General features: G+C 41.6%; 1 protein-coding gene across 4 annotated transcripts in view; it reads left to right on the forward strand.

The window, feature by feature from the left end:
* Positions 1-887: 887 nt before the first annotated feature.
* Positions 888-12,269, forward strand: part of garnl3 (GTPase activating Rap/RanGAP domain like 3) — a 103,950-nt gene continuing 92,568 nt past the window's right edge. For all 4 annotated transcript variants that reach the window (XM_088356207.1, XM_088356210.1, XM_088356208.1 and 1 more), the window contains exon 1: positions 888-1,002. In XM_088356207.1, the coding sequence (XP_088212333.1) occupies positions 905-1,002 (98 nt within the window). In that variant the 5' untranslated portion in view covers positions 888-904. The remainder of the gene's footprint in view (positions 1,003-12,269) is intronic.

Raw genomic sequence — 12,269 nt, forward strand, 5'->3', positions numbered from 1 at the left:
ATGTCCTCTCTCTTTCTCTCCCTCTCTTTCTCACCCTCATTCTCTCACTCTCTGTCTCTATCTCTCTTTATTTCTCTCATTCTCCTTCTCTTTAACTTGTCTTGTCTATTTCGCTTTCATGTGTTTTATTTTTCTTCTCTTTTCTTTTTCTCTATCCTTCTCTTTTTCTCTGCCTCATTTGCCCTCTCTCTCTCTCTCTCTCTCTTTCACTGTCTCTCTTATTTTCCCCTTTCTCTTTCACTTTTTCTGCCTCTCTCCTTCTCTCTGTTTTTCTCTCTTTTTCGCTCCCTCTCTTACTTACCCCCTCTCTCTTATTTCCATCTCACTTTTACCTTTTCTGACTATCACATTTTCTCTGTTTTTCCCCGCTCCATCCTCCACCCCACACTCTCTTATTTTCCCTCTCTCTTTTGCCTTTCTCTCTCTCTCTCTCTCTCTCTCTCTCTCTCTCTCTCTCTCTCTCTCTCTCTCTCTCTCTCTCTCTCTCTCTCTCTCTCTCTCTCTCCTCTCTCTCCCCTCTCTGTCAGTCCAATCCGAAGCAGTAGTTGTGAGAGGAGTCCCCCGTCCAGTAAGCAGCTGCCCCCCTCCCCTTCACAAGTAAAAATTCCGACCGTTGCCTGGAGGAATCTGCACTAACGGATCTTGCGGTTCCTGTGAACCTCAAAGCCCGCATGGAGGCGCCGACCGCCCGGCAACGGTGCATCCATGTCCGCTCCCTCACGGAACCTTGTTGTCCAGTCTGAGGAATAAAGCGGGGCATGAGGAGAAAGTGAGGGAGGCTGCTGGAGGTGGAAACAAGTCTGCAAGAGCACTTTCGGCCGGATAGGATACATCCATATATTCAGGGGGGCGGGTGTGGGTCCTTTTTAAGAAAGGGGGAAGGTTTTTCTCTGACTGCGTGCTGATGAATTCGGATAAAAATGTTTACCTCGGCAGAGACAAAGGCATCATGCGGAAGAGAGCTCTGCTCCTTCGCAAGGGCTGCAGCTTCGAGATTACCAGGTAGGTTCTTTCATAGTCTGCTTGCATTTGAGGAGGACAAGGAAGTTTGTCGTGGGGCGACAACAACAAAAACCTCGTAAAGATCAATAAACATGGAGTTTTTTTTCCCAGAACGTGCAACCAATAATTGTACTTTCTGCACACCTGACTGCTGACTCTGCAGCAGAGCAGATGTCAAGTCATTTTTTGGGGGGGACTGGAAGTGTTGTTGGAAAGAGAGGTGGGGATTGTTTGCTGGCTTACTTGCATGTCCAATCAGGATGAAATGATGCTAGTGGAGCAATCGACCGATAAGAGTGTTTTTTCCAGGCATACCTAAAAGAACGTTCAACGTTTAAACGAACCCCTGCTGTTGGTGCCACCTCAGCCCCCGCCCTGATAAAAAAAACTCCTGTAATTGTTTACAGATGCCAGATGATGGCAGCAAACCTTCATAAAAAACATGTTCCATCACTCGTTCAATGAGTCAAAATGAACTCAACGAGGCATACCTGTCAACTTCCAGTGCTCCATGCCCTTACAAACTGTCGTATTTTCCCTTACAAAATACAAAATAATCTTACACCATATTTTTTTCAAACATGTATATTTATGTGGTTTAACATGTTAAATTGTACATGTGTTTCGTTATATCATATATATTGTTAATTAACATTTTGTTGTGAGATACTGAATTGCTCGACATGAATGAGGTTTATTATAAAAAACTTCAAAAATGATGTAGCTTGGACGTTCTCTGTAGGAGGAAAAATACATACAAATATAATTAAGTAGAATAATACATTTTCTTATTATTATTAATTCATTTTCTGCATTAAATTATTGTTGGTAATATTCTGATAAAAGGGATAACAACAAACCTGTCTTTTTTCATTTTCTCCTTTTATACTTCCTTTTTTTCTTAACTTCTTTATACAACATAATAATTCGTAATATAATGCATCAAAGCAGGTGAACCGTTTGAGAGCCGGCTCCCTTTAATGAGTTGAGCCGAAAAAAGACAGTTCTCTAAAAAGAGACGGACTTCCTTTCACTTCGCAACTACCACATAATATCCGATGTTTTTTAAGACCACATGTATTTCCAATCTACTCATTCAACCCCGCCTGTTGTTTTCAGATCACAATGACTCACGACGTTCAGTTTCGGCCATTGCGACTTGATGATTGTAAGCAGACGCATGCGCAGAGTAGGATCAAACCGCTCGCTTCGTTTGCAACGAAAAAAATGATACCGAGATAGAATCTACCACGGTGTTTGACTTGATTGATTTGCCGTTTCTTGATAGTCGGTGTATACCGGATGGTACCCATAATTGACAAATTTGCGTTTTTCCGTACAGATTTTCTCGTACGTCGTACACGTCTTAAAATGCAGAATACACGTACTTTTTATGGCATAACCGTACAGGTTGAGGTATGCAAATGAAACAACGGTGACAGGGGTCACAAAACTATCTATCCATTATCTGCACTGCTTATCCTCAGTAGGGTCGCGGGGGTGCTGGAGCTCATCCCAGCTATTTTCGGGCATTGGGCAGGGGACACCCTGAACTGGTTGTCAGCCAGTCGCAGGGCACACAGGGACAGACAGTTGGCTCGCTCATTCACACCTAGGGACTATTTGGACCGACCAATTCACCTAACATGCATGTTTTTGGAATGTGGGAGGAAACCGGAGTGCCGGAAGAAACCCACGCAAGCACGGGGAGAACATGCAAACTCCACACAGGAGGTTCAATCTCATGACCTTAGAACTGTGCCGCAGACGCGCTAACCACTGCGCCGCCGTGCTGCCGGTCACAAAATTATTCGAGTCTAAAAGAAAATACTTATGTATTATTGGTCAGTGCGATAGAATAGAATAGAATAGAATAGAATAGAATAGAATAGAATGGAATAGAATAGAATAGAATAGAATAGAATAGAATAGAATAGAATAGAATAGAATAGAATAGAACACCTTTATTATCATTTATTATCATTAAACAAACGGTCGATGAAATTTAAAGCTGCCCCAGTTAAGTATGCTTTTCATCATGTTATTAATTTGTTAGTATTATGGGTTTCACAGTTCATGGATCCCTTAACCACCTGGGTCATGGGGTCATGGTGTGTCTTTGGCAAGTACAGCCTGGTGGCACACATCAACCCTCCACATGAAACTGACAGTGCTGGTTTCCATGGTTACCAGTGGCAGGACAAGTCTCCTGATCAGACTCAGATACCGCACTTTCCTCATCTGGTCGCCGTTGTTTGTCAGTGTCAAAGTGTCTTCTCGCTTTCCAGAGATGAGCTGGATGTTGGTATTGACTTGGTATTGTGACAAAACTGATACTAGATGCTGAATGTTTTGAGAAAAACAATTTTGTTCCGAAATTTTAGTAGGCCTGTTTTGTTGACATCGTACAATAAACATTGCACCACTTGTAAACGTTATATGTTTCTTGTAAAACAGACTATGTGGTGGTGATGAAGTTCTTTGCTTTTGTGACATACTGTAAAAAAAGCCCCAAAGGCTCTTTGTCTGGTAAAGGAATTTTTGTTTCACATATTTTTGTATCTGTATTCAAACTATTTGTGTATTTAAATGAATAAACAACTGGATGCATATAAAAAAGTTCATCCAAAGATGAAAAATAAACGATTTAAAATCTCATCTCATCTCATCAGCTGCACCGCTTATCCTCAGTAGGGTTGCGGGGATGCTGGAGCCCATCCCAGCAATCGTCGGGCAGTGGGCAGGGGACACCCTGGACTAGTTGCCAGCCAATCGCAGGGCACACGGGGACGGATAACTCACTCGCTCAGTCACACCTAGGGACAATTTGGACCGGTCAATTCACCTGAAATGCATGTTTTTGGAATGTGTGAGGAAACCAGAGTGCCCGGAGGAAACCCACGCAAGCACGGGGAGAACATACAAACTCCGCACAGTAAGCCCGGGAGCTGGATTTGAACCCACTCAGGAGGTTCCCACGACCTCAGAACTGTGCCGCACACGCGCTAACCACTGCTCCGCCGTGCTGCCCTATGATTTAAAATAATGTACATAATAAATAATCAAATACAGTGGTTCCATTAGTATATATATATATATATATATATATATATATATATATATACATATATATATATATCCCAGTTCGAATCCCGGCTTGTCCGTGTTACATGCCGAAGTGTCCTTGGGTAAGACACTGAACCCCCAATAAGCAGGTTAGCGCCTTACATAGCTGCACAGATCACGGCCGCTATTGAGAAATGTGAAGCACAATGTAAAGCGCTTTGGGAAGTCATTGACTTGAAAAGCACTATATAAATGCAGATCATTTCAGATCATTTCATTTCATATATATATATATATATATATATATATATATATATATATATATATATATATATATATATATATATATATATATATATATATATATATATATATATATATATATATTAAATGTGAAATGAAACTGCACTTACCAAACAACTATACAGTACAGTATTTTTCTGGGAAGTAATTCCAAAGAGTTAGTAAAATTTGGGTGTTTTCAGGGATTTACCAGCATCCCTTTGAGGGGACGGAACGGATGCCTTTTGGGAAAACTTCGGTCAGCATTATGGGAGGGCGGTTACTGTGTTCTTTTAAGGGAAAGGTGGTGCAGTTAAAGGGTAAATATTGGAATATCCTAGGGCTTTAGAGGCATCTGTTCAAGGGTAAGGATACGATGATATTCGGGAATGGTCGAAGTGACTTTAAGGGATTGTAGGGGCTCTTTCTCAAGTTAGGGTGGGGCACATATTTGTGTAAAGATTGGGGTCTTTGAGGAGATTATTGCTGGCCCTCTTTAGGAAAATGTCGTGTTAACTTAGGGCTTTACTGGCATCCTTTTTGAAGGAGTGATAGGAATGGTTTGAATGAAAGACTGCATAATTTGAAAAGTTTCTAAAAATTACGGGTTTCTTTCTCGGTAGAGATTCGATTCTTTCTCAAGGATATTTCTGAGGTCCCAAAGGGGGTTTTCTGTGCAAAAGTTCTGGTCTTTTAGGGAATGATTATTAATTCCTTTTGAGTAGAGAGTGAGGCTTGGATCTAGAGAAGGATGACAGGCTTTTCTGGGGAAAGGTAAGAGTTTTTTCAGAGAGATATTAGGATCTGTTGGTGTCAAAAGTAAGGTGTGTTTGGAGTACAAAGGGTCAGAGTTATTTTGGTGTACATTTTATTAGTGGAAGTGCTTTGATCTTTCATACAAGAATATGGGGGGATCTTTTAACCCCTTAATGTTCCACCTGACTGCTGGTAAACAAAGTCACGTCTTCACGACGTCACCAAGCACCGAAATACGTCATGCCACACATATCGTTGGAAACATAGGGATTCAAGACATGATGACGATTTCTAAATATACTCGTCACCAAAAACATCATGATCAGTCTGAAACAAGATATCCGAGGACTATAAAGCCGACTGAACTCACCCATTAGCGCAGAGAACACCTTCTCATATCACAATTTCCCCAAAATATGGTCTGGTTAAAGAGTCCAGTGTATCCATCTATCCATCCATTACCTGCACCGCTTATCCTCGCTAGGGTCGTGGGGATCCCATCCCATGGGGGTGCTGGAGTTGTCTTTGGGCAATGGGCATGGGACACCCTGGACTGGTTGCCATCCAGTCTCGGGGCACACAGAGACAGACAACCATTCAGTCGCTCATGCACACCTAGGGACAATTTGGACCGGCCAATTAACCCGACATGCACATTTTTGGAATGTGGGAGGAAACCGGAGTGCTTGGAGGAAAAGTTAACCAACCGTGTAAATAATTTACTCCCAAGACACACTATGATGTCAACAGATTTAAAAAAAATCACTCACTTTTGAAATAAAACAGTCTCATCAAATTATTTTCAATACTTACGTTTGCCTCTGATTTTGATTGACAACACTCTAGACCAATTGCAAGCTTTTTTTTACAATCCTTAGCCTGTGACCTATGAAGGCCTATTGTGGGAAAAAATATGTCATGACCAATTTGGCTTAAAAAATCTTTAGCCAAAAGTGACCGATTCATAAGTGCATTGGCACATTGATTATACAATGAAATTCCCCATATAAATATGTAGACATTTTCGGTGTGTATTCAAGTCAGAGCCTAAGGTGAACATGCGCAACATCATTCTTGATTCATTTTTACGCACCATTATTAGCCGGAAGTTTGCACGATCATGGCTTGACTTCTAGAAAAAGAAATCAAACATTTACAAGTCTATCACTATGTCTAAAATTGGCCTAAGTAAAATACACAATTGCTATGTTTTAAGGGCTGTGAACTGATCGTCTCCAAATGGCCACTTTTGGAAACGCCCAGACCTATCATTAGAAATATGTGTAAAATACAATGTTTAGTTTTTCAGATCGCGATCTAATTTGACAAGGTACTAGGTAAGGCTTCGAGCTATTGTCTCACCTGTTTTCCAGCAAAGATGCCCATGCTACACTCTTTTGCAGGCATTTGATTGCAAAATAAAATAAAATAAAGATAAGGTGAGAATATAAACCTTGTATTTCAGTGTGTTCCTTCTCAAATTATTGAGTGTCAGTAGCACTTGCAGTGGTTATTTCCGTTTAGGACCAAACGTCAGAGTATTACCTTTAAAAGAGACCAAGACTGTTTACATAATCCAAACGGTTCAATAACAGCATTCAGTTTACTTTGGGGTACGTCTTGGGTCGGGATTTTTGGCGAATTTTACAGGAATGATAAGGGGTTAAAGGGAGATTTTGCCGGTGATTGTTCTAATTCGAAGCTCTGCTGGCACACTGGATCATGAACGATTGCCTTGCCTCTTCCTCAGCATTCCTAATTTCGCGCTATTTTGGGCCGGCGTATCGGAGGCATTCAGAGAAGGAAAATTACCAAGCCTCGTCTCTGCCTGATGACTTTAATAACTCTTTGGGTTTGTGTGTATTTATGTGTTTGTGTGAGCCCTATCCACGTTTCCGGTTGTGGATCTATGCCCGAGTGAGTCACATGACCTGGCAGGCTTCCTGGAACATGCTCTGCATCTGCTTGGCCATCAATCAAAGAGCCACGTGTGGGGGACGCTAACAAGTGATAGTCTACTTAGCGGCAGCATATCAAAGGCACTCCCATCCTCATCTTATGTTATATATGTTATTCTTAAATCCAAAAGTTCCTTAAATTTTAAAATATTAAAAGTACACAAAAAAAATCTGAATATTGTGTGAATCATGAAATACATTAAGCACGGCTGTCAAAGTCATATAGACGGAAGCCAGGAACAGTGTCAAGGTTGCCCAGAGCCTTTGTTCGGAAAATGCTGGTCTGCTTGTGATCCCAAGAGCCAAAAAGAGATCCGCAAGTTCGAGCGTTCTCCATTCAGGCCACGGTGCTGTGAAATTTCCTGCCCTCTGTGATTTGATCTGCAACCTCAGTGGAACTGTTGAAATTTAGGCTTAGAACACACATACACATACACACTCCATAGCTCATGAATGACCTATGTTTCATGTTTACGATGTATATGTGTTGCAACATCCATGGCAGCCTGGTCATCTTGGAGGTGGGATTACCTCACGTCCTTCTCAAGGTTTCTACATTTTTCTCATGTGGAGGTTTTTAGTTTTTCCTTCATGTAGATTTCAGATCAGGGGATTGTGTAATAAGTCTGTAATAGTCTATGGTCCGTGCAGCCCTTTAAGACTTGTGATTAAGGGTGATACAAATAAACATGACTTGACTTGACTACAAGCCGAGGACTGGTGTTCTGCCGTAACCTCCTACCCAGTCGAGATGTATGACAACAATTTTGTTTTATTTATAATCAAGTCAAACCGGCAAAACTGAAACTCAGAATTACTGTAGAATTTTTAATGATGGTATAAAACGAGGGTTGGCATACATACATACGTACATACATACATTACGTGATTACCGTAGTCAACAAACACCATGCTAGAAAGCTACCACATAAAAAAAACGTGCCAGCTATGTCAGAAAACTGTATTTCGAAGGAGTGAAAGAGTCAAATGAAACTAGATAATAATAAAAATCGTAAGTACTCATCACAATCGTAAGTACTCATCGCTCTCAAGTGAATTGATCTTTCCTTTCAAAGGCACAAAAATTTGCACATTTCCCTTGAAAATCGCTATTGGTGTTGTGCGCACTGGGTTTTGGTAGGACGTCTGGATGGGTAGGAAGGCATTTCAGACCAACGGACTGATCAAATGTTGAAAATGAAGACACATTGCCAATGCTGGTTGCTATTGTGCTAGTCACAGCTATCGACCCCTGATCCAATGCTAGACAATAAAAAAGCTTACAGCTAACTGCTAAAGCTAAATATGTGCTCTTCAGGCTGACAACAGCCCAAAATCATAAATAATTTAAAAAATAAGAATGAAATGGATTTAGTCGCCGAGTATTCCTTTTCAAATTTCAGTAATAGATGCCAAGCTAATGCTAGCTGCTAATACTATTACAGCTAGTGGCAGCGTCTGCAATGTGAGAGGTAGTTAATAATGTTGTGCTAGTCGGAGGTGATCGCCCCTTAAGCAATGAAAATACAGATAGTCAAGCTATCAGCTAACTTCCATCCATCCATCCATTATCTGCACCGCTTATCCTCAGTAGGGTCGCGGGGTGCTGGAGCCCATCCCAGCTATCTCCGGGCAGAGGGCAGGGGACACACTGAACTGGTTGCCAGACAGTAGCAGGGCACACAGGGACAGACAATTCGCTTGCTCATTCACACCTAGGGACAATTTGGACTGACCAATTATGTGGGAGGAAACCGGAGTGCCCAGAGGAAACCGACACAAGCACGGGGAGAACATGCAGAACTCCATACAGGAGGTTCAATCTCATCACCTCATAACTGTGCCGTACACACGCTAACCGGCACTCCGGTTTCCTCCCACATTCCAAAAACATGCATTTCAGGCTAATAGACCGGTCCAAATTGTCCCTAGTTGTGAATGAGCGTGTCAGGAACCAGGACAGATACAATACCCAATCACGTGACGTTCTCACACAAGCCTTTTATTTTATGCACTTGCATTTTCATGCACGTTAGGAAGCCGGTCTGGCGTGGAAGGACAGGAAGCCGGAGACCGACGAGACCGACTCCAACTGCCCGAGTTAGAGATATCGGACAGATGGGGTCTATACTGGACAGGAAGGGACAGACAGGATTGACAACAAATCAGGGTATCGAAAATAAACCGGACAAACTAGACGGGAACAAAAACTGGAGAAAACAATAAACAGGACAAAAACAGACGGAAACTAAACCGGAACCCGAAATTAAACAGGACTACAATAAACGGGAACAATACCGGACTGGAAATATCACAGGAAAACAGGACCGAGTCAGAACCCACGTCTTGTGGGGCAGAAGTTCGTTTGACGGGCTGACCCTGAAGCGAGAGAGCGCTGAGCTTTATATAAACAGAAAGTCAAACTCTCAACGAGCTGCTGCTGGCACCACATGGGCGGAGCCAATTGGGCACCAAGGCAACCGTGACACACATGGGTGGGGCCAATTGGGCGCCATGGCAACCATGACAGAGCGAGCGAATTGTCTGTCCCTGTGTGCCCTGCGACTGGCTGGCAACCAGTTCAGGGTGTCCCCTGCCCACTGCCCAAAGATAGCTGGGATGGGCTCCAGCACCCCCGCAACCCTACTGAGGATAAGCAGTACAGATAATGGATAGATGGATGGATGGATATTATGTAATATATAATTATATTAATAATTTAATATATAATATATTTTTTGAATATATTATTAGATTGAAATACAATCAAATACAGTGCAAAAAATGGATTAACCAAAAAAAGGCTTTCTTCAAAGTAATGTAAATGTAATAAAAACAGAATTCCTGGTGTATGATACAATATTGTATCTAGATCATCGCAGGGGCTGTTGAAAATATTCTCGGTGGCCACACCCGGCCTGAGGGGCTTGAATTTACCAAATTGGACATGAAGGATCAAAAAATGGCCATGAAATAGTAAAAGCAAAATCTGTACGCTTAAATAAGCAGCCTTTTGCCATTTGCTGGTAAGTAGACAGTCCCTGAAGGATCACATGACTCCACCTAGAAATAGGAAGACCTGTGATTGGGCAAAAACGTTCCCCTGGAAAGGGTGATGTCATTTTCAATTGACAAAATATGTCAGCACACAACAGAAATGGCAGACTCCTGCAAATGATTAAAACCGGGTTGACCCTGCAGCTCATTTTATGTACCACAAACTCGCAACGTTGTTCCGACGGAAAACTGTACTCCGATTACAAAGAAGAATTTTTTTTCAACTGGAACAAAGAGTTAACTTTTTTGCTCCTCGACAGCAACATCTGCTTCCATTTAGGGCATAGCTCCGTCTTTAAAAACCATCCGGGAAGAGCCTAGGCTGGAAAAAAACATTTCCCACTATAGTCGGCTGAACCGAAGCCAGCAGTACAGTTGGAGCCTTGCGCCGGACAGACATTTTTAACCACGAATGACGGCAAAGGAAAGCGAACGGGTGTTTGTAATAGGGATGGTCGGATCCATCCAAAATATCGAATTTATCGATACCGAACATGTGTTTGAATTGTCCTGGTATCAATCTCTTCAATGCGCCGCTAATATATGTACAGTACAGCCCTTCTCTCTCTCAGCTAGCGCCCTCGGCAGCTTATTAAGTTTATTTCTGAGTGTGTGACTGACAGGTACAATATTAGCCCCTTCCCCTACCTGGCCTGCAGCTGCATACTGCCTGCCAGGCAGAAGAGAGAGCCACATCTACGTGCCCACCCCAACCATAAGCTAAAAATGAAAGGGGCATACAGGAAGGGCGTTGTTATGTGAACCTATTATTCAACTACTGATAGCAACAATGCGTGTGATTTGTGTGGTTAGGTCGTCTGTGTCTGTGGTAACACCACAAATTTACCTAAACACGTGGAAAAAACTCACTCTCCAGAGAGCAACGAGTTGCAACCAAAAATGCAAACATGTTGCGTCCCTGAACAAATCCTGTAAATCCGTTGTCACCATGGAAACAGGGCCAATCAGAGACAATTGACACTATCTGAATTATTGTTTGCATTTTCAAAATATTGTGCTATTAGTTATTTTAATTCTCCAGTTGCTATTGTTATATATTATGGGTGTTTTTCTTACATTGCTGTTTTTTCTTTTGACTCTTTTGGCCTTTGTTTAGTTGTAACAGAAATATTTCTGTATTTGTTTATTTTTTTGATAGTGTTAACATTGGCAAAGGAGTTATTCAACAAAAAGTGAAACATTTTTAGTGCTTCAAATCTTTGTGCCGGGATTATTGTAATAATAGACTAACTCAATTGCAGAGGATTAAATCATTCAATGGTCATGACGTTTTCAAGCACAGCGTATCGGGGTCTGATCGGTTTCGAGTGATACTCCATTGCATTTACTTGAGGAGGAGTGATATCGAAATTCTGAGTATCACACACCACTGGTTTCCCGCGTCACCAGCACCGCCCACTCTCTCGTGACTCCGCCCTCAGCCACCAGGACCAACCAATGATAACCCAATATTGAACAGAAGTTCGTAGTCGGTGTATTTTTCCCATTTTTTAATTTGTCATTTCCATACCTGTCAACCTGTACGGTTTTGCCGTACAAAGTAAGTTTATTATGCATTTTAAGACGTGTACACCGTACGAGAAAATGTGTATGGAAAAACGCAAATTTGTCAATTATGGGTACCATCCGGGAAACACCAACTATCAGGAAACGGCAAATCATTCAAGTCAAACGAGTTCGCTGCGGAAGCCTCTATCTCGGTATAGTTTTTTTCGTTGCAAACGAAGCGAGCGGTTTGATGTGGTGAAAGGAAGTCCGTCTCTTTTTAGAGAACCGGCTTTTTAGGCTCAACTCATTAAAGAGAGCCAGCTCTCAAACGGGTCACTTGCTTTGATGCATTATATTACGAATTATTATGTTGTATAAAGAAGTTAAGAAAAAAAATGAAGTATAAAATGAGAAAATGAAAAAGGACAGGTTTGTGGATATCCCTTTAATCAGTATATTACCAACAATAATTTAATGCAGAAAATGAATTCATAATTTGAATAAGAAAATATATTATTCTACTGAATTATATTTGCATGTATTTTTTCCTTCGACAGTGAACGTCCAAGCTACTTCATTTTTGAACTTACTTTTTATAATAAACCTGATTCATGTCGAGCAACTCAGGATCTCACAACA

The sequence above is a fragment of the Urocampus carinirostris genome, chromosome 16 (assembly GCF_059441175.1).
Source record: "Urocampus carinirostris isolate Australia breed hairy pipefish chromosome 16, RoL_Ucar_1.0, whole genome shotgun sequence".
NCBI lineage: Eukaryota > Metazoa > Chordata > Actinopteri > Syngnathiformes > Syngnathidae > Urocampus > Urocampus carinirostris.